A 21,239-nucleotide genomic window follows, 5' to 3' on the forward strand; every position below is an offset into this window, starting at 1 on the left:
TGCGGCACACACAGATGTCCAGTCTGGTTAGTTTCATGATGGCATCTCTTTTGACTTTTCCTAACTTTCTCATTTTTCTTCCTTCTTGCATTACCCTACCTTGTCCTCAAGAAATGCAATCTCCTTGCCATACCTTGGGCTTTAGAATTTTTTTTTCTCCTCTCTAATGAAGGACCACATAATCCTACAAAAGAAGTGGCTTTTATGTCATCCAGGGCTCACTTAGCCTATATTTCTTTGGGCTGGATATGGTTTTTATTTTGATTGTTTGCTTTTGTTTTTGAGCATACTATTCTAGAGATCAAGAAGGAGAAATTGTCTCCCAGTTTGGAGGCAAAGAGAAAAAAAAATGTGATTTTATTCTCTTCTCAACAATCAATACCCTTTTGTCCATTTTAATGTAGTCTTCAGAGCTTTACATAGAGGCACCTGGGTGGCTTAGTTGGTTAAGCACCTGCCTTCAACTCAGGTCACGATCCCAGGGTGCTGGGATCAAGTCCTGAATCAGGCTCCCTGCTCAGTGGGGAGTTTGCTTCTCCCTTTACCCCTCCCCTTTGCTTGTGTTCTCTCTCTCTCTCTCTCTCAAATAAATAAAATCTTTCCAAAAAAATTTTTTTTATGTTTACATAGAGAAGTTGTGTGATGTAGCAATGCATATGTGATCTGTGAGTTGGATGACCCCCACAAAGGGGCTAAACAAGCTTGCTACCTAAAAGTGGTCAGAACCACACAAAAAGATATACTTACAACATCATAGTGGGCAAAGATTTTCTCGAAGTCCCTCTTTCTTTCTTCAGTAGAACAAGCCTGTATGTGGAGAAAATAGTATGTCAGTCCACCAAGGGGAAGACTCAGTTGTACAATTAATTCTTCCAGGGTCATAGACAACCTTTATAAACTTGGAACCAATGACCTTTAACCCTATGATCCCAACAGAGTCTTGAAGGTCTCTAGATAATGCGAGACAAACAGATGCCTTCCTTTTTTCCCTCCCTCTCAAATTTATGGAGAGGCAAGCATGACACAAGCCCACCTAGAGAAATGTCACTACTTACATCCATCTTAAATTGGAGAAGGAAATTCTCCTGAAGAGCCAAAATCCTAAATGGAAAAGAAAAAAAAAAAAAAAAAAGAAAGAAAGTAATTTACATGATGACCTGTCAGCTCTCAGAGGCAAGTAAATTCATAACTCTGGTATGAGGAAAGGATAGGCAATTTCCAGATTATTCTGGAAAATAGAGTAGGTTCTTGAAAAATAGGAATTTGTACATTATAATTAAAAAATTAATTTGTAGAGACTTTCATAGGGATTAGTAGTCACCATAGAGAGACTTTTAAAAAATCATCTTGGTGAAAAATGGCAACTGAAAAATCTCTCCTCCACAACGGCAGTGAGACAACTGGCCAAAAAAAAAGTGTCAAAATAACTTTTTCAAATTTCTAGAAATTAAAGTCTTACAGAAATCTGGGGAGTGTTTATTTTGGAAAAATCACTAAATTTTGGTAAGAACAGTGGATTTTGTGGCATTTTAACTTGCTTCATCTTTCTCTCCTCCTCAGCTCAATGGTATCCTTGAAAATGAAGAGCCCATAGTCCCAGGGAAAATGAGCATTCTAACCACTGCTATGTGAGCAGAACAGAGTTGGAGCCCTTTCAAAACTTGATTCCCAGAGAATTGTCATTATTTAACTTCTCTGACATTCTCTGAAAGACCCCACTTGCAAGGTGCAATAAATGACCTTATTTTGAACTCATCTAGGAGGGAAAGCCTTCTGCCTGGGAACATTTGTCAAAAACAATTAAAAACAATTAAGATCACAGCTGACCACAGTGGTGGAATAAGTTTAGGTAAACCGGGGCGCATGGGTGACCTCAGCTCAGGTCATGATCTCAGGGTCTTGGGATCAAGCTCTGCATGGAGTCCCATGCCAGGCTCCATGCTCAGTGGGGAGTCTGCTTGTCGCTCTCGATCTGGCTGGCACCTCCACTCATGCTCTCTGTCTCTCTCTCAAACAAACAAACAAACAATTAAAAAAAAATCTTAAAAAAAAAAAAGAAAGAGTTTGGGTAAACAACAGGCTAACTAAAAAGCTTATAAGGAAAATTTAGGGGAATGAGATGCCCACAGGGGTTTTTATAAGCTCTGACATATTCCTGGGAATCTAGAAAGCTGTAGACATGCATAGGACTACATCCATTCCCAGGGCTGTATGTAGGCACAGAAAAGACGTCAGGAGGCTCTAAGAGCTCACCAGTGGCTTATCATTAGGCTCTGTGCAAGCAGGAAGTTAAGGCAAAGGCAGAGTTGTAAACTTCCTGGCTGCAGGTAGAAAATGTACCCCAACCAGTACACAGGGCCCCTCAACAAACATTAGGGGGCTTACAAGAAATCTCTGTTGGATCATTAACTAATCATTAGGCTAATGAAGCAGACTTCAGTGTTCACATATGACAAAGATACAGATTTTACAGGATTAGTTTGAAAAAGTCACTAAGCAAAAAGACAACATTTATCAACCCATAAGAAATACTAAAGGGAATTCTTCAAGCTGAAATGAAAAGAACACTAGGCAGTTGTTTGAATCCACATGAAGAAATAAAGAACCTCAGCCTGACGTGAAAGGCCATGTATTGTACGATTCCATTTATATGAAATACCCAGAATAAGCAAATCCACAGGAACAGAAAGTAGATTAGTGGTTATCAGGGGTTAATAAACAAGGGTAGGGGAAAGTGATTCCTGATGGGTATGGGGTATTTTTCTGGCATAATGAAAATGTTCTGGAATTGGGTAGTGATGGTTGAATAGCCTTATGAATATACTAAAGTATACCGAATTGTTCAGTTTAAGATTGTTATAACACATAAATGATACTCAATAAAAAAATAGTCCAGGTTTTATTTTGGAAAACAAATGTATTTCTGTACTTTCTGCTTAATTACAATTCTACTTCAATAGAATACAGTCAGTTTCAAAAGACTAGTGTTGGGTTTATGTTGCATTCATAATCATGCATCCACAATGTAGAGAAAGGCAGAAAAAAATATCATGGCACAATTTGAAAAATTTTGTTCTTCTGGATGCCCAGGGTAAAAAGAATTGCTCTGAGCCAAGTAGAGGGTAGAATGTCCTGGAACTCTATAAGGAATCCTGTCCTTACCAATTGGTTGGCACCAAGCAGCCTAAATTATGTTGCCAGCTAGAGGACAAATACTTGAGAGGCGCTCGTCTGTGGAGTAATAGGGCTGTATTCCAGAGCTGGGAGTAGAGAGAGGAGTCCCTTGCATAAATGTTTTAAGACCTTTAGGTCATTCAGTTATTTCCTTATTGCTGCTGTGACAAATTAGCACAAATATAGTGGCTTCAACAGCACAAATTAGTATCTTACGGTCTAGAAATCAGACACTGGAACAGATTTCACCAAGCTAAAATCGAGGTGTCCACAGGGCTGCTTCCTCCTGGAGGCTTCAGGGGAGAATCAATTTCCTTACCTTTTCTAGCTTCTAGAAGCTGCCTGTATTCTTTGGCTCACAGCCTCTTTTTCCACTTCAAAGCCTTCAAAGTCTGACCCTCTGTTTCCTTCTTCCACATTTAAAGGACCCTTGTGGGATGCCTGGGTGGCTCAGCGGTTGAGCATCTGCCTTCAGCTCAGGTCATGATCTTGGAGTCCTGGGATCAAGTCTCACATCAGGTTCCCCACACGGAGCCTGCTTCTCCCTCAGCCTGTGTCTCTACCTCTCTCTCTGTGTCTCTCGTGAATAAATAAATAAAATCTTTTTTTTTTTTAAAAAAAAAGGACTCTTGTTATTACCTTTGGGCTGACCTGGATAATCCAGACTAATCTCTGTAAGGTCAATTAGCAACTTCAATGCATCCTTCGTGCATCCTTGCCATGTAACATAAAATGTTCACTGGTTCTGGGAATTCAGACATCTTTATTCTGCTTACCCCAGTTGTCACTGTCAAATTCCATATCAAATTGGTTTTGAAATAATGTAGTAACTGTTTTGTTGCTTTGCATCTCTGTCCAGTACTAAGTCAATTCTCCCTTCAGTCCACAACTACTCATCAAAACCTCCTCTATACATAACACTCCACTGTCAGAGTTTATGCATACTTCCTATCTTCTGGGTAGGATCTAGTAAGGCATGTTTGGCTTGCTGCAGGTAGGGATCTTTTGGTAATCACAGTGACCAAGAGGACATGACAGAGGGGAGGTGACCTCCATAGACGGGAGCCAGGGATGCTAGATGTGCTGCACTGCATGGAAAGTTCCACAGAATGGGGAATCATCCCATATCTCACCTGACTCTGGAATGTCCCAAGAGCATTCATGTGTGTACAAATCCTGCTTATAATTATATGAACCTAGAGCTGAATTCCTATTTACGTTAAAAATCCAGGGTATTTTTCTCAAGGTATACGTAATTTACTAATCTTGTAAATTATCTGTATAGTATACTGAATCACAGAAGTTGAGGGATGACTGTACTTTGTTTCATTTAGAACTCTTTCAAGATTTATTTATTATTTATAAAACTATATCAACAGCAACTGAGTTCCTGACACGAGTTGCCAAAAGGCCATACTCGTATCAGTCAACAACTTAATGGACATATTCATGGTAATTTTACAGCAAGATGTAAACAACGACCGCTCGGTTGTCTTCCCTGTTGTTATATCTACCCACCTTATACACTGAAATACACCTTATAACTAACAACTGTTTTCCTTTATTTCCCCTTTATGTGTGATAGTTTGTGCATTACACAAAGTGTTTTAGCATTATCTGCATAGGTAGATTATATTATCTGTGGATTTTATTTCAGGAGTAAACAGCATTATTAATAGGGTATGAGAGCAGCTTACAGTAATGGCACACTCCAGCCTCCAGAGGGCGCTCAAGGCTCCTCAACTCACCACCTCTGAGAAATGCCTTGAGTGGGGTGAGTGGGTGCTTTTGGTGACTGGAGCAAGGGAATTAAAAGCTCTTGTTTTCATCCAGATTGCTATGTTTTGAGCGAAGCTTTTAGGTGCTTTGGGTCTTCACATTAGGACTGGTTCTCTCACACAGTTCTCAGAGTAGCTAGACTGATCACTACTTAGTAGGAACCTTTGCCTCAGTTGGCCGAAAGAATTGTGGGAAAGGGCACCTAGGTTATTCAGTCAGTTAAGCATCTGACTTCGGCTGAGGTCGTAATTCCAGGGTCCTGGGATTAAGTCCCACGACTGGCTCTCTGCTCAGAAGGGAGTCTGCTTCTCCCTCTCCCTCTCTTCCTCTCCCTGCTTATTCTCTCTCTCTCTTTCTCAAATAAATAAAAATCTTAAAAAAAAAAAAAAAAAAGTATTGTGAGAAAGTTGAGTGGGACCCAAGGGATACAGCCAAGACCACAAGGGCAGAGATTCCTCAGTCCTCAGTCTTTGGGAAAAACACTTTTGTCCTCCTCTCCATGCCTCTTCTCCAGCAAAGTGGCCAAAATTGGGATGAAGGTCCTGGGAAAATTAACCAAGGCAGATCCACAGGCTTCCTCACAGCAACTATGAGACTCATAATAAAAGACCATATAAAATTTTGGGGTCAATGTCCTGGTCACCACTACAGAGAGGTTCTTCCTGAAGTGTCCCCATTCGATCCCCTGCTGCCAAGAGAGGAAGAGGTAGCTGGTACAGGGTTTTGTGATTCTGAACTCAAGTTAATATCTGTGTGTGACATTAATATCTATGTGTGACATTAACTCTCTGCTGCTGAAAATTCCCCTCAGTCCTTGGACTTCCTCTCTCCCAGCCATCCATGCTTGTGCTCTGCAGCCTGTAACTGCCACCCTCTATCACTGTCCACACTACAACTCTGTCCACCCCATCCTGAGGCACCTGGTATCACAACTGCTTCCCGCCCCCCCCCCAGATTAGATCCATGTATTCTGGATCAAATGATTTTTTTCCCATTCTGTGGACAACCACACATTGTTTTGGGGTCAGCTAACCTTGAGAAGACATGATGACATGCCCATCGTGTCACAACACTGGACTTAAAGACAGCAAGCACCTTCACAGGTACTGGACCACTTCTGCTGTTACCTCTATCCTCCTCCACTCTGACCCTTAGGTGCTGAGGGCCCATGGAGGCTCCACCAACACGGAAAACCAGACAGCATGGCTGGCATCTGGTTCAGTCGTCTTCTGTCCTCAACTAACTGCTCAGCATTCCCAGAGCCAGTGAATGGGATTCCAGACTTATTTTTTCATGGGGTACTTATGTGAGACCAGGAATGTCTGGCCTTTCAAGGCAGGGGCTGGCCCATGACCCACCTATAAAATTTTATGAAAACTCCGTATTGTGCACTGTGGGGGGTGGGGACGGGGTTATTATCTTTACAAAGGAATCTATCATCCCAGAAGATTCCAAACAACTGCTGTTTATTTGGCAAGCTGAGTCTGTTCTTCAGGGTTTCAGGCAAGATTGACATCTGCTTTCAATGAGAAGAGTGTACTGTTTGTGGAACCCCTAGGACAGTGTGTCTGAGTCATGCCACCATTCCCATGCTACTCACCTTGCCAAGTCATTAAGATCCAACCGGCCATCTTTATTTTTGTCAAAAATCTTCATCTGGAATGCAGAAGGGGAAATGATTGTAAGAAGTACTTGTAATAGGAATCCACTTTGAAAATTACCGAAGTACTTTGCTATTTTGCTCTTCTGATTCCATAGGTGTCTAAACTGGCTGAAGCTGTCTGATATCACAGAGTACTCCCTACAGAGCACAGAAGAAATATCATTTTTCCATTGAAGGCAAAAGTCCTTGAGAAGAATGTGATTTAGGGGAAAGCCTGCCTCTCTAGGCTTCAAGGATTGTAGGACGGATGAGAGGGACAGGCAGAGACTGGAGAGTCAGGTGGACAGATGTGAGACCTAACTCTGCTGGAAAGGGGATTCTGGAGGGAGGAGAGCACTAGCTGAAGAAGGACAACATTGAGTGGACGGAGTTGCTGTGGCTTAGCCTCCCTGAGACACTCTGAGCATCCAAGGATTTGGAAGATGGGTTGAGAATCAGTGGACTTTGCATAGAGCTGGCTGTGATGGGATGAGATGATGCAGGAATATAGGGTGGAGGTGGACCCCTGAGCTGCAGGCTGGAAAGAGGTTGTGCATAGGGAGACACTTAGCATGTCTGACTCCATATTGCCTCTGTTTCCCTTCTGCTGTGACCTATGGCTGACAAACCTCTGTGTAGCCCTGCACATAGGCATGCTACAGCTTAGATTTGCAAAAACCACTCTTTCCCCAAAACCTACTTCACCCAAGGAGAGAAGGAAGTACATACAGAAATAACAACTCTATGTTTAAGATTTACAGGGATGCCATGACCAGGTTCCTATACGCAAAGATCAAATAACCAAAGATAGAAAGTTTCAGCACCTTCTTTGGACCCTTGTGGCCTCCTGGACATCTATAGATATCAGTTACCTCTTAACTCCAACATCCTACTCTTCTTCCTCTTCCTAACATAAAAGAAGCTCATATTTCATGCTGAGGGAAGATGTTCTTGGAGACAACAGTCTGCCATCTCCTTGGTTTGCTGACTTTCTGAATAAAGTTGCTTTCCTTTCCCCAGTATCTTGCCTCTCAATTTACTAGTCTGTCATGTGCCAAGAACATGTGGACTCTGCTGTAGATGTGGCAGAGAATTAGTGGCTTGCATCCAGCAAGAGGTAAAGGATGGCTGCTGGATTAGCCTAGACTTCCCAATGAGCTAGCCAAAGCTAAGAGCATGGGTTATGAGTTCATCACAGACTTCAACTGTGAATACCAGCAAGGTAACAACTGAGTGGCCAAGAGGCATCAGCCTAAGAGGGGTCAGAGCTTTGTGCCCAGAGACCTTAGCTCCACCACTTTCACCATTAGGGCCAAAAGCCACTTTTCTCTTCTTGATGCCATTTTTTAAAAAAAGATTTTATTTATTTGAGAGAGAGAGAGCATGAGCAGGATGGGGGGGCACAGGGAAAAAAAGAAGCAGACTCCCCACTGAGCAAAGAGCCCAATGCAGGACTTGATCCCAGAACCCTGGTATCATAACCTGAGCTGAAGGCAGACGCTTAACTGACTGAGCCACCCAGGCACCCATCCTCGATACCATTTTTGCAGAAGAGTCTGGGTTGGACAAAGATGATTAAGATGTCTAAGAGGCCAAGCTCCTCCTTTTGTGGAAAGACTTAGCATTAATCAAAGAGACTATTTAAATTATTATCAGAGGAGGCTTTAAATAAGATTAAAAATTAAAATCAGGAAGCCAGATTAGTTTAGGCAAAGTGGAAGAAAGGCATTTCATGGCATATTTGAGTCTTAGTGTGAGTGAATTTTCACATTTCAGTGCAGCAGATTATCTCTAAACATATTTGTAGGAAGATATTGTTCAGAGGAAAAGATGGAATGAGAAAATCCGAGTATATGTAGCAGATTTTGGTACTAAAAAATGTATCCATCCATCCTTCCTCACTTCCTAAATCCAGTTTCTTTTTAATATTTGAAATGGATTTAAAAGCCCATTTCCCCAAAACTTTAGATACAAAAATGTGTATTATAGATTATATTAAAATGCAAGTTATATTTTTATACATTTGGACATATTATACATCCAATCACGTCCCTTAAATGTAAATTCTATATCCAGTAAAAATCTGAGAGCAGTACACTTTGCTGGAAACAGTCATGAGTTATTTCTCATGACACCATCATTATAAAAGGTTCTATTTTTAATACAGAGCTAGATTATCTTGAGCTTTAAGCAAGTAGTAACATCTCTAAAGATGTGGGCCCATCTGCATTGCTACGCGAATTACTCAAAGGGGAAAATGCCCTTTGCTCAAAATTGGCTTGAGGAAGAACTGAACAACAAGGTGGTAAATCATGCTTCTACTCATCAGAAAATTGGCTAGATGGTTCACTTAAGTTCAGAGAAGTGATCTGAGTCAGAACTGTGAATTGAGGGTCAACCCCATTAGCTGGCAGAGCCAGTCATGAGGCTGGTTAAGGTCACCGGCAGAGTGATAGTGGGCACAGAGGGAAGAGCATGCTTCATGTCAGCCTGGATCAGAATGCTGAGTGCCTCCACCTATGGGAAGGAAGCAACTGGGAAGCCAGGACCAGAGTAGAAGATGGGACAAGCTTAACCTCCTATGTCTGTTTGTTATGGTCTCGGATTTTAATTTGCCGATTTACAATAGTTCAAGTTCCATGCTCTAATTAGGTACATGAACTTAAGAGCTCCTACATGCATTAGCTTACATTTTTAAAAGCTCAATATTATCTGATAATATTCTATTCAGACAGCTAATCTTTCCCCCTGCCAGGTACTGGCAGCATCTCTCAATTAGATGTCATAATTGGATTTTGTTAATAGGCTGTTTCCTTCCTTGTCCTGAACATTAATTAGGAGTTAGAAGAAGGTGAGGTCTGCAGACCTTGACTTTTCTCTTATGATTGGATGCTCTGCTGTGACCTCATTCATTGTTAATGCTGCAGATCCCTTTCAATTGTGCCAATCCTTATTTGGGTCCATTTGAATTCATTTAGCAGGTTTACATTTCTTTTTTTTTTTAAAGATTTTATTTATTTATTTATTTATTTATTTATTTATTTATTTATTCATGAGAGACACACAGAGAGAGAGAGAGAGAGAGGCAGAGACACAAGCAGAGGGAGAAGCAGGCTCCACGCAGGGAGCCTGACATGGGACTTGATCCTGGGTCTCCAGGATCACACCCTGGGCCAAAGCCATCGCTAAACTGCTGAGCCACCTGGGCTACCCTACATTTCTTAAGTAAAGCTTTTGATGCTAAACCTCAGAACCAAATCTGTAATGTGGTGCTGCTATGACTGTATCCATTGCTCAAAAAAATCCATTAAGGCAGCAGTAAGGTGATTTCACACTTGGTGTATAGTTAGACTAAAGTTTTAAAACATCTTTTGAGAATATTGAATTTGTCTGTTAGTTCATGCACAGGTCCCTAGGGTAATGTAAAGAGTCTTAAAAAAATAAGCTATAGTTCAGTTCCCAAATATATTCATTGGAAAAATATAAGCTGCCTCTAAATTTAAGATAGATTGGCTATAATCTCATTAAAGTCATCTGTCTTCTGATTAGACTAGGTCTTAGGATGGAAATGCTCATACTTGAATCCTCAACACTTGCCTATCACCTCAGGGCATAAAGAACCAGTGAGGGGCCACGTGGAGTTTGATCATGAGCCTGTCTTCATGGGACAGTTTGGAATGAAAATCAATGCTTACTCACAGCATGCAGAAGCAAAGAGCCACGTTTGGGCAATGAAACAGACACAGAATAACAGGACAGTCTTGGTCCATGGCCGGTTCTCAACCCAGATAACTCAAAAGTTAGGTGAGACCACTCTGGTCCTCCTCAGCTACTTCACAGGATTAATTCTAAGCTTCCAGATCTGAGCTCAGAGCCATCCAACATTGCACGTTGTCCGATCTTCTTCAGCCCAGGGCATCCCACTAGAAGAGATGCCACCCTGGGGTTTTTAAAGATTGAAACCTAAAGGCCGAAGAGAAGCGCCCTGGGCAAGCAGGGTTGCTGGGCTGATGCATGACGTGCAGAATCCTTCCAGCCAAAGATTGGCTTTGTGAGCAATACCCATGTCCCCTTCAAGCCCCTTCCTGTCCCTTATAATGAATGGGTTGTTTGAATGAAGTGACTGACCCTGGGGACTCGATGCAGGCATAGTTCTCTCTCCTTCCCCAGCCCCTGCCCCAGCTTATCAGTGCTCTCTCTCCCCAGAGCACTTTTGTAGAACCCTTTCTGGTTCCCTGTTGTCTTCCATTAATTTGTTTCCTACTTTGTGTTTAAAAAGATGTCAGTTCTTAAGATGATTCATGAGGAGAAAAATACATTTTCCTAGCTAATAAATTCTGGTGTGGCTTGAGTGCTCCTGTATTATCTTTAAAAATATTAAGAGAATCCTAATCTCCCAACATGGCTTTGTCCTCACCTTGCTCTTCACTTCCTTCAAAGGAATTGTCATCTCTTCTTGTTCTCTCAACAGAGCTTTACTCTTCCTCTTTTGAAAGTTTTCTTTTTAATAACTTAGTATTTAAACTTTCAGACATGATATTATGGTGGAAAAGATAGGCTTTGGAGGTAGATTTGGGTATGCATTTCCACTCCATCCTTCTTATATTTGACCTGTTAAAGTCTATAATTCTCAGTTTTTTTCATTTGTAAAATAAGAACTAAAAAATAATTATCTTTATGAGGGTGCTGAGAGAACCAAATGAAATGTTTGAAAAGTTCTTTGCACAATTATTACAAGTAAAGTACTCAGTACTGGAATAGAAGCTCACTATGTTGCAGTGATAATAAGACACCACATGTGCTCAGTGGAGAAGGCATCTTAAAACAATGCAACTTGAACTCTGTCGATCTACTACCTACCTTCTCTTGTCCTTCCTTTGCTGAAGCTCTAGAATTGTGGCCTCCTTATAATCTGCCTTGTTTTTTTAAAAGTTAGGAAAACTGGATCTCAAGATGAGATTGCTGTTTTTTAGGAACCGAAGGCAAAATTGAACTCAACTTGTTGGTCTTTGGTTTAGGGCAATGACGTGTACATTTGGAATGGATTGGAGTGACCAGAGCAAATTTTTTTCCCTCCTTTACCAAATTTTCCCTAACTGGAAGACTCCATACACTCAGGGACCATGTCTTCCTCAGTAAGTTCTCCCTAAATATTTGTTGAATGAATGAACTCCCATCTTTGGGTCAACTAGTTTGCTAGATCATATTCTGACCTAGAAGAAATAAAGCATGAAGAGAGTGAGGGTTTTGGAGGACATGCTGTGAGTCATCTTGAGAATCTACTCTTCAGCTCAGAAAAAACATTTCACATTCAACGGAAAGAACACAGTAATGTGAATTCTGAATCCACAGGGACTTGTGGCAGTCCTGTCCTTCTCAGATTGTCTTTTTATATTTGCTCTACTCTGCCTCCTCCCCCCACTCCTGGTACCTGGTTTCTTCCCCTGCTACCTCTCTCTGGTAATCAGCAAGGGGCTCCAGCTGCCCTGTGTCTGACCCTGGGCTCAGCACAGCTCACACTTAATAGGAGGAGGAGACCCAGACTGGATGGAGACCCAGACTGGATGACTGTCTACAGGATGGGGGAGACCCAGACTGGATGACTGGATGACTGTCTACAGGATGAAGGACCCCAGTGAGAGCCATAAAGGATCAAGCTCAGCACTTCCAAGCACTCCTTCTGGCTCTGTCCTGGGGGTGGATGTGTGTTAAGGAACACAGGTAAGGGAAGCAGGAGGGTCCCAAGTGCAAACTTTGCTTTTGTCGTCATGGTTTCCTATTTTAGCTGGCTGTTAGGCAACCTGCAAATTCAATTTTGACTATTTGCATTAAATAGCCTACTGTGTGTCTGGCCCCATTGGAGGGCTGTGAAAGCAGAAATTAGATGCTTCCCTTGCCCTGGAAGAGTCATCAGTTAGTAAAGAACAAGACCCACAAACAAGTCATGTCTGTTGTCCTTGACTCTAGTCACTCATCAGGAATTCTAATGATGATTCCCCCTTCCCAATCTCAGATATGAGAACTCATATCTGCTAACCTACCTCACTCCATGCTGCCACCCTGTTTCACCTGGATAGCAACAGTGGCCTCTTAACCGGCCTTCCTGACTCCCTCCTTGACTCGTTTTCCAGCTCTTCTCAGCACAGCAGCCAAGTCATGGCATCTTCTGCTTCCAACCCTCTGGTGGCTCTCTATCTCCCTCAAGCTCAATCCAGAGTTCTCACAATGGCTAAGAAGCCCTATATGGTCTGACCTCTGTTAAGTCTCACTGACTCTGCCCCAGCCACATACATGGGTGTCTTCCTGTCCTTGAAGATTACAGGCACACTGCTACCCCAGGGGCTCTGTGCCTGCTGCACCTGTGGTTCTTCCTTGAGTCTCACCCTCTCGAAGGGTGAAAAATCACACCTCTCCAGTCCTTCATCCTTGCTACCTTGCTGGTATGGCTATCCTTCAGCCTTGTTCTATGTGTTCATTTTTTCCATAACACTCATTACCCTCTGTCATGTAATATAATTTATTATTCATTTTGTTTATTGTTATTGTCAGTTTCCCCTTTGTCTGTTTTGCTCACTGCTGGATCCCCAGGACTAGATGAGTACCAGGGACAGAGTAGCTAGTTGGTGGATATTTGTGGGATGGGTCAAATGGATGACTGTGATAGGAAGATAGCAACACGCACAAGGTAGTCTGGGCACACAGAGGAGAGGCACCTGTGCCCACTACAGAAGAAGGTGACAGAAAGTTTTCTAGCCCAAGATGATGTCTAACTGAATCTTGAAGGAAAAGCAAGAACCAGGAGAAGAAAAGTGGGGAGAAACTAGTTGAACCACATTTAGAAGCGGGAAAGAGGCAGTTAAGCATTATAGTTGGAGCCTGAGGAAAGCCCCTCCGAATCAAAGGCAAACAAAGGAATACTAGGAGCATGTTGGAGATTTGAAATGAGGGTATTTCATTGTTGGTGCATGTTTTTTAAGTTAATAAAACCAAGGTAACAACAGCCAATGCTGACAAGGTGTTAAATCAATCACTGGAAAAGTGCTCAGCTAGAAACAGTCTGCTTGTCATTCTTTGGCCCAGGCAGTTACAGTGACATCACTCCCATCACAGTTCTTATTCTGCTGACAGATTTCACTGGGAATCAAGTAAGAAGAAACCTAGTGATCTCCCTGTGGCTGGGAAATTGCTTCCTGCTTCCCAACCACAGGGACTTCCCATTTCACTTTTCTGTGCTGAGTACATATTTACTCAAGATTTCAAACACCATTTGCATGTTATTAAAATAGATCCAGAGTAAAAAGCCAAATTATATCCTTGATTGAGATCCTGGCCTGGGGTTTGATTCTGTTCTGGGCATGAGCTTCACTTTTGTCCAGACCATTTTACAAGTCCTCATGGTCAAGGGCACCTTCCTCCTTCTCAGGGTGGGTGTCCACAACTGGGGGCAGCATTTGGATAGAGTGCCGAGGGAGAGGAAAGAGGGGCCCAGGGCTGAAGACTGAGGCTCACCTTCCAGTTTAACTGGGGCTTTTGACCAGGTAATTCAACTTCTCCCAGTTACCTGATCTTTGAAGTGCATTTAAGAATTCAACTTGGTGGTGACTCAGTCACTCACCTTTTCGAAGCCTCCAAGATCAGATATATATAGCAGATATAGCATGGAATAGCATGAACAAAGCCAACCCTGCAGAGAAGTCATCAGAAATAATACCATGTCTGGAAACATCACCTAAAGGCCTCAATGGATCAATCTAGTGGCACACATTTTATGGGAATATACCACCTCTTCTCAGTGGTATGTGTTCCTTACTGTGCACCAGGAAGCTCAGTAACATGAATCTAAGTAAGAACTCTTCATGTAATATAGATAACAATCCTACAAGTAATTAAGCCTTCACTGGCAATTTCCTTGCTTCCTAATTGAGAAAACTATGGAATCTGATTGGAATGGAGCAAATGTGTGGGGATAGGAAGGTGCTCGGAGATGAAAGGCAGGGAAGCCAGGTTGTTGACAGGTTTGATGGGTACCAGGAAAGATGCATCATGTTACAAGCTGAAACAGAAGGTGAGATTGAAGTTGCCAGAGGCAACTTCTCCCACGCCACCATTTTTCAGGGACCTGTGACACCAAAATAATCTCAGGGTCATTCAGGACATGGATGCCATGAGGGGCAAGCAAAATAATGACAAGGACCACAGCAAGTGCCACAATAAAAGCTAATTCATATTATGTCCCAGACACCTACCAAGTGCTTCATATGCATCAGCTCTCTTTGCCTTCATGGTAATTAGGTCCTATTAATCTCCCATTTTATGAATGAAGTAAGTAAAATTGAGAGGCTTTGACAATCTCCCAAGGTCACAGCTAAGAAGTGGCAGAGGGAGGACACACATCTCCTGTCTATCTGACTCTCAATTGCTCTAAATCAACACACTAAATGAAAAGAACTGTCCACTGTGGTAAAAATGGCTCCCATGTGCTTGGTCCTGATTGTTTAGGTTTCTGACTGTCCATGGTTTACCATTTTCCGTGTGACTTCAAGTAGCATTGAGGTCATTGGCTTGCTGCCTGGTAACCTAATATCACCTGGACTTCCCAGGTCTCCCCAAGGACAAGTGAACAGCTTTTCCTCTCAAACACATGCAGTCTCATCCTCAGAGAGGAGCTAAAGCAGCTCAATTTTAGCCAATGTTTTGAGAGTTGAGTTTCTCTTGGATTCATTTGATCTACAGATGCTCTGTGCCACTGTTTCTGGACCCTGGGGAGGCAGCAAGGTAGCTGCCCTCATGGAGATCACTTTGCTCAGTTACTTACCATGATGCCAGTATATTCTTCTAGCTTAGCCTCAGAAATGCCCTTTTTGTGGTGGAGGAAGAGGTCTCGAAGGAAATTCTGTGACATCAAGAGAAGAGCCACATCTTATATGGGAGCAAATAAACCACAAAGACCTCAAGAGGCCTTATCTAAGGATTGTGTTCATTTTTTAAAAGGAGAATATAAAATCCTTTTAGCAAGTAATAAATCCAAGAATGGAGGGCTGTCACTATTTAAAGAGAGCTCATAGAACCCAGAGAATACCTCCAGGCATGGAAAAAGTGTCAAAAACTGTCATTTATGTGTCTCTCCTAGAGAGAGCAACATTACCTGTACTTTCTAAACATTTTAAATACAAATACATTTTTTAAAGTAACAAATTCAAATCCATGTTTCTTGGGCCTACAGAAATTAAATTCATGATCCATGTACATCAGGTTCCCCAGTGATGAATAAGTCCCCTCCACCCAGTAAGAGTTTCCAGCAACACTTACAAGCAACTCAGCCGCTGATATAAAGCCACTGCTGTCAGAATCATATTTGCGCCAAATCTGAAATATATGAAAGCCATGCATCCATTTATTAATCCATTAACCATGTAAACAAGCACAAACCCGAAGAGGTAATGTAGGACTGACACTGAAGTCTCTCCTAGGTAATCTGCGGACTCTTGAGAATGCAGCCTGCAGCTTTATTCCAAGATTGTACACAGGTAGACAGGAGACAAATCCTAGAGCCCATGCAAAGGTGGGAGGAGTCAAATTAAGGCACCTGCATAAAACTAAAGCCCCAAATAGCAATAACCTTAATGAAAGGGTGAACCCCTCTAAAATAAACTGCTGCCAAAAGGCCCTAAGGAATCTTCCTTGTGTGGCCTTGGCTCTGGGTAAAGGGAATAAAACATCTTGGGTAATTCCTAGTGACAAGACAACCCTTCCATTGGTTTAGGAGCAGCATTCATATGGCTGAAGATACCGTTACTAACTGGAAGACAGAACAACTGAACATTTTTATTTTTATTTATTTATTTTTAAAGATTTTATTTATTCATGAGAGAGAGAGAGAAAGGCAGAGACACAGGCAGAGGGAGAAGCAGGCTCCATGCAGGGAGCCCAACGTGGGACTCGATCCCGGCGGCGCTAAACTGCTGAGCCACCCAGGCTGCCCAACTGAACATTTTTATGCAGACTCTAAACTGCTTTCTTTAATGAGTGTTTTTTGGATTATTGCATGTATAAGCCCTAATATTTTGGCAAGTTCTCAGACTCCTGTACAAAAGGAAAAAGTAAGGGCACCTGGGTTGCTTATTTGGTTATGCATTTGACTCTTGGCTTCAGCTCAGGTGTTGATCTCGGGATTCTAAGTTCAAGCCCGGCTTGGGGCTCCATGCTAGGTATAGAAACTACTTTTTTAAAAAGAAAAGAAAGAAAAAGTAGCACTAAGTTGTTTTCTTTAACTGACAGATTTTCTGTAGATGTAGAATGGGTTAGCTGAGTCACCAACTAGAGGGACCTTAATTCTAGACCTGGGTCAGCCAGCCCTGCCTGAGCACCCTGCAGGGATAGTGAGGGTACTAATGGGCCGTGAGAAGGTTGAGAAACCTTATGCCTTATAGTCCCTGAGTTCAGCCAGACTTATAAAATCGATTAGTTAAGTATAAATTATATTTGAACTTTTATGATGTGAGTAAACCAAAATTAAGAATGAGAATTTCAAAACCATTTTCCATGCTTTTTTGTCTCCTGCTCTTCTCCAAAATGTTTCCATCTACATTATCTTATAATTTTGCTACAACTGAGCCGGCCATTGGAAGCCCAAAGATTTTTATGTGAATAATGTGCATGTCTATCCTTAAAGAATGGAAGCAAAATACAAAGATTTCCAAGCAAACAAAACAGAGTTAGTCTTGCCATGTGTGTCATAGAAATATGATGGAAAGAGATATACCTGGGGTAGGTTTAGAAGAAACTGACAAAATAGAAGGGATGGGGCAAATGAAATAAAATTAAAAGAAAAACAAAAAGACAGGAAAGCTCCACAGTGCCCTTTCCTTTTTCCAATTCCTCCTAACTTGGAGGTTATATTTTCTATACACTAGGGCAATCTGTTTATTCTTTACATTTAAAATTTTCTGAGAACAGGGACGCCTGGGTGGCTCAGTGGTTGAGCGTCTGCCTCCAACTCAGGTCATGATCCCAGAGTTCCAGCATTGAGTCCCATATAGGGTTCCCCCACAGGGAGATCTGCTTCTCCCTCTTCCTATGTCTCTGCCTCTTTCCGTGTGTCTCTCAGGAATAAATAAGTTTAAAAATATTTTTCTGAGAATATTTTTAAGCACCATTAAAATGATTTTGAAATATTACTTAAAATATTTTATAAATAATTATGATTCTGTACACAATTAGAAAATATAAAAGTACAAAGAATATGAAAATCAACTGAAATCTTACTACTTGAAAGCAATAAGTATTTATCTGATGTGTATTTACCTGTGGTCTAATTTATGTAGGTGTTAGGGTGAACCATTTTTTAAACAATGTTAAGATCATAATGCACACACAACTTTGCATCTTAACATTACAACACATTTCCTGTAAATATAAACATTTCTGATTATACCCTTAAGATAGATGCCTGGAGCAGTAGAATTATTAAGTCAGAGGGTAAAGATATTTTTAACTTTGGATAATGACATTTTAAAGGATCCTGATTACATTTTTGCAAAATTGATCACCAAAAAATTGTTGCAGTATGCATGCCTACCAAGAGATCAACAGATCAATCTCTGTGCTTTCTTGCTGGCACCACATATTTTGTTGATCCTCTTAAAATCCTTACCACTTTGGCAAAAAATTAGTTGTTTTAAATTTACATTTCTTGGCCACTAGCATACTTTTTTTGTCTACTCAGATCTCTTCCATGAATGCGTATGCTTGCTCAATTTTATGACTTCCACTTGGCCGGAAGTAAATACAGTCATGCAAAAGGGTACTAAGCTATTATATCCTAAATGGGGACTTGGTAACTGTTTCAGGAGCAGGGCCCCAGAAACAAGAACTTGTCTGGATGCTCTGACTTTCTTGGTCCTCTTTGGCCAACAGACAATAACACATAGAGGCTGAAAGAGATGCTGAGGAGCCACTGCTTCTGCCTTCAGCTTTTTCTTAAGCACAGTGATGGCAAACAGAAGGCCTTCTGGCTGGTTCAGCACCCTAGTGAGTTACATTTTCATGGTATTACATCTTCCAAACTAGATTTAGCTGCCAAGATATAAAAACAAGTAGTTTCACATAGAGTCTAGATGTCCAGACAGCAACTTGCTGAAGCTTCCCTGGTTTCTCTGCTTTGGATGGGGCATCTGCTCTCTGGACTCCCCAGCTGACCCCCATCATATTCCTCCATGTTGGCCTGCCTATTTGTTGTCTAGGCCTCCTCTAGTCCAGGCTGAAAGACTTTGTCAGCTCAGAAGCAGCCTAGGGCAGCACACAGAACAAAGTGCGGCTTGGAGCCCACGTTCTGGCCCATCACCAAGGGCTTCTTTGCTTGGTCTTCTCCTCTGTGGGTTTGGGGACTGGGCAGGAGTGGTGGCCACCACAGTTGGTGGCTGCTGAGATCCTGGCCTCTTCTCAGCTCCCATTCTCCATAAATACACAAACACTTAACCTGCATGAACTCCACGCTGCTGTCCAAGGGGGTTTCCTGACGAAAGAACAGAAGGAAATTTTCATCCTCAGACAAGAACGTGTTGGCAAGCTAAAGAAACAGAGAGAAGTAGCAGTCAGTGACACTGGCCAGTGCTCCCTGGGTAGAAGACACAGTGGGACATATTATAGGCCAGGAAGGTTTGGATTCCTCAGGACCAAGAGCTCAGATTACAGTTCTGTGCCCTTGGCCATCATTTTCGATTCATTGATTCTTTCAAACAGCATTGCATCCATAGTAGGTATGAAATATAGTGGGTATCTGCCTTCCACAAGTTTACGATCTAAAAACCATAATCCTAATTTTAATAATAAATTTGCCAGTGCTTAATATGTTCTAGGCAGTATTTTTAGACTCTCCTGTATTAAAATAATTTAACTCTGTAATATAATAGAAAATTAAAATAGCAAATAATTCTTTAATGTGCCACGAATTGTTCTAAATTCTTATGTATGCTTCCTCACTTCATCTTAACCACAACCTATAGAGTACACAACACATCATCATTATTATTTATTAGTTAAGGAAACTGGAACTTGCCTTAGTTATGTGGCTAGTAAGTGGTGGCACCAGGACTACGGCTGTACTTTTAAGTTTTATGCTGTGCTGGTGAAATGCTATACGCATGTTCACTTCACTGCCACACAGACAGACAGGAGTGATTGCTGTCTGTGTCTTGAGTTTTGGCTATTTTCTTCTTTTTCATTATCAGTGTCTCTATGATGCTACAATAGTTGGTCCATGAGTGATCAATTCAATCATTCCACCTTCTATTTGAGCACCAGTTCTACTGATTTACGTCACTTCTCCCATGAGTAAAGGTGACATTTGCTTCTGCATGATTATAATTCTCACCTCAGTACCATAGGCATATTGGGCTGGGTTCATCCTATCCTATGTACTGCAGTGTTACTGTCTTGAGTTGTCCCCCATAAACAGTGGCCATTCCTTCTGTCCCTGGGCACTCTCAGCATCTTGTGCACTGCCACAGTGAGTCCAGGCAGATGCTGTTGGTGGCATGTAGGCATGATGAACCCACACTCCTGTTCACTCCTCTAGTTGGATATGGGTCTGCTCAAGGACATAATCGTATGAACAATTGCAATCATATTTTGAATATCATATATCGAGTAGCTACTATGTGGCAGGCACTGGAAATGTGCTTTTTATTAATGATCTCATTAAATTCTCATACCATTCCTACTGGTAGATATAAATACCCCCTTTTATTCATGGAGCAGGACAGTGCAGTGTGTGTCCATGATAGTCTTTAGAGTGGACCCAGACTCCTTCTCCATTGCTCATGTATTATTTGATCTGGCAAAATTTAATTGATCTCTCTGTGCTTCAGTTTTCTCACTTGTAAAATGGGGATAATAATATTTATATCCTGGTGCCTTTTATGTGAAGGCTAAAAGTAAAATGAGGCACTACTTATGAACTGTTGAGCAAAATTCCTGGTACAAATGAAACCTTCAGTAAATGCTAACACCATGTTGACGAAGAGCCTGAACCAGAGGCTCAGGGGGAAGTAACTTGGCCAAGGTCTTATGTTCATGGCATGGACTTGGCGCTTCCCCTGCCCCTTCTTGCCCCGCCCCCAGTTGTACCCATCTGGGCTCTAAGGTCAGATGGAATTGGCAACTGCTCTTCCGAATGAAGTGGTTTTTCACATGGGGTAGCACAGGGCAAGAGACCAAATTAAGACATGATTCACTGGTCCTCAGCCTTTAGAACCCAGTCTGTCTTCAGCTTTGGACAGAGGAACTCCGGACAAATCAAATGCCCGAATAAGCCCCAAGCTTGGCTTTGGCTGTCAGTTGCAATTCCTGCCACATCTTAATTGTGCTAGAATATCTAAAATGCGTCCAGGTGGGCTGAGGATTTTTGTCTCAACGACCTGTGATTGGAGTGAGATAGTTAATGGTATAACAGGAGGAGGTAGAGGAGACCCCGCTACTCCTAAAGCTCACAGACTCTAGAGGTTTAAGGGACCTGGGACTAACGTAACCCAATACCAACAGCTTGTGTACAAACACCACTTCAATTATGCTCACTTGTAGGACTGCATGGATGTCAAAGTTGTTGCCAGGTTTCCAAGTGCTTCAAGACAGTCTGTCTGTTGTC

General features: G+C 41.9%; 1 protein-coding gene across 2 annotated transcripts in view; it reads right to left on the reverse strand.

The window, feature by feature from the left end:
* SCGN (secretagogin, EF-hand calcium binding protein) overlaps positions 1-21,239 on the reverse strand; it is a 36,114-nt gene that overhangs the window by 7,778 nt on the left and 7,097 nt on the right. Inside the window, exons 4-9 of one of the 2 annotated variants that reach the window (XM_072813700.1) lie at positions 19,074-19,109; positions 15,905-15,961; positions 15,411-15,488; positions 6,554-6,609; positions 1,056-1,101; positions 748-807 (exon numbers count right to left, since the gene is read on the reverse strand). In XM_072813700.1, coding sequence (XP_072669801.1) covers positions 748-807; positions 1,056-1,101; positions 6,554-6,609; positions 15,411-15,488; positions 15,905-15,961; positions 19,074-19,109 — 333 coding nt within the window. Of the gene's footprint in view, positions 1-747; positions 808-1,055; positions 1,102-6,553; positions 6,610-15,410; positions 15,489-15,904; positions 15,962-19,073; positions 19,164-21,239 lie in introns of both variants that reach the window. The other variant, XM_072813699.1, reaches the window with a different exon arrangement.

Source organism: Canis lupus, chromosome 37 (assembly GCF_048164855.1).
Source record: "Canis lupus baileyi chromosome 37, mCanLup2.hap1, whole genome shotgun sequence".
NCBI lineage: Eukaryota > Metazoa > Chordata > Mammalia > Carnivora > Canidae > Canis > Canis lupus.